We start from the raw sequence: 930 nt of genomic DNA, 5'->3' as shown, positions 1-930 counted from the left end.
CTCATGTATGGCCTATATCAATGTCCTGTTTAATTTCTTCCAATAATAACATAGTTGAGTATAGCCAACGCTTTCTTTTATACCATCAGTACAAAATTCAATGCTTCTACTTTTCATATTTTTCAATAATTCCTAATTTCTGCTTTTCTAACTCAAACATTAGGTATAATTTCCTAGAAAGGAGGTTTAATGACCATAAATTGCCAAAATAACTGTAAAACTAAAGTTAAAAAGTTAGTGTTACGTGGAGTTAAACGTCAAAAAAAGTGACAAACATTGAAAAAACATTGAAAAAGGGACAAATACATAAGAAAAAGTTAGAACAACAATAAAAAAATGTTGATTTTCAATTTTGACGGGAAGAAGACACAAGGGTTAAAGAAAGCTAAACCCAACGTCACATAATGTCAATGCAAGCTTCACGCTAGAGATTCATTTAGTAGTTGACAGCTAGTTGATTAAATAAAGACACATGTCCACGGAATATTAAATAACAGACGGGGTGTATTCACCAGCACAGTGCGCTGCAGACTAGAGGACATCCGTCTGAACAGCAGCCGTCCCACCAGGCTGGCGATGGAGGGGAAGACCAGCGCTCCACACAGAGTCCTGGACACCGAGAGGTGGTCTCCTGCTCCGAACCCGTCTGCAGGGACTCGGGGGACGTAGCGCCGGGCACCTGAGACAAGACAGTCAGGGGGATTGGTGTTATGGTGTGTGTGTGTGTGTGTGTACGTGTGTAGAGTGTGTGTGCGCGGGCTTATGTGCGGGGGGAGTAGGTATATGTGTGTGTTCATGGGGAGTGTGGTGTTTGTACGTGCGTGTGTGTGTGTGTGTGTGTGTGTGGGGAGTGTTTGTGTGTACCGTGTGTCAGATGTGTGTGGGTGTTTGTGGGGAGTATGTGGTGTGTGTGTGTGTGTGTGTGTGTGT

The 930-nt window shown here is 43.0% G+C and overlaps 1 protein-coding gene across 1 annotated transcript in view; it reads right to left on the bottom strand.

Moving 5' to 3' along the window:
- The window catches only part of marchf5l (membrane-associated ring finger (C3HC4) 5, like), a 10,564-nt gene that overhangs the window by 3,160 nt on the left and 6,474 nt on the right, over positions 1-930 (bottom strand). Inside the window, exon 6 of the mRNA XM_032510807.1 lies at positions 513-679. Within this exon, the coding sequence (XP_032366698.1) occupies positions 513-679 (167 nt within the window). The remainder of the gene's footprint in view (positions 1-512; positions 680-930) is intronic.

The sequence above is a fragment of the Etheostoma spectabile genome, chromosome 3, assembly GCF_008692095.1.
Source record: "Etheostoma spectabile isolate EspeVRDwgs_2016 chromosome 3, UIUC_Espe_1.0, whole genome shotgun sequence".
In the NCBI taxonomy this organism is placed as follows: domain Eukaryota; kingdom Metazoa; phylum Chordata; class Actinopteri; order Perciformes; family Percidae; genus Etheostoma; species Etheostoma spectabile.
This window is presented reverse-complemented; position numbering and strand designations above follow the sequence as displayed.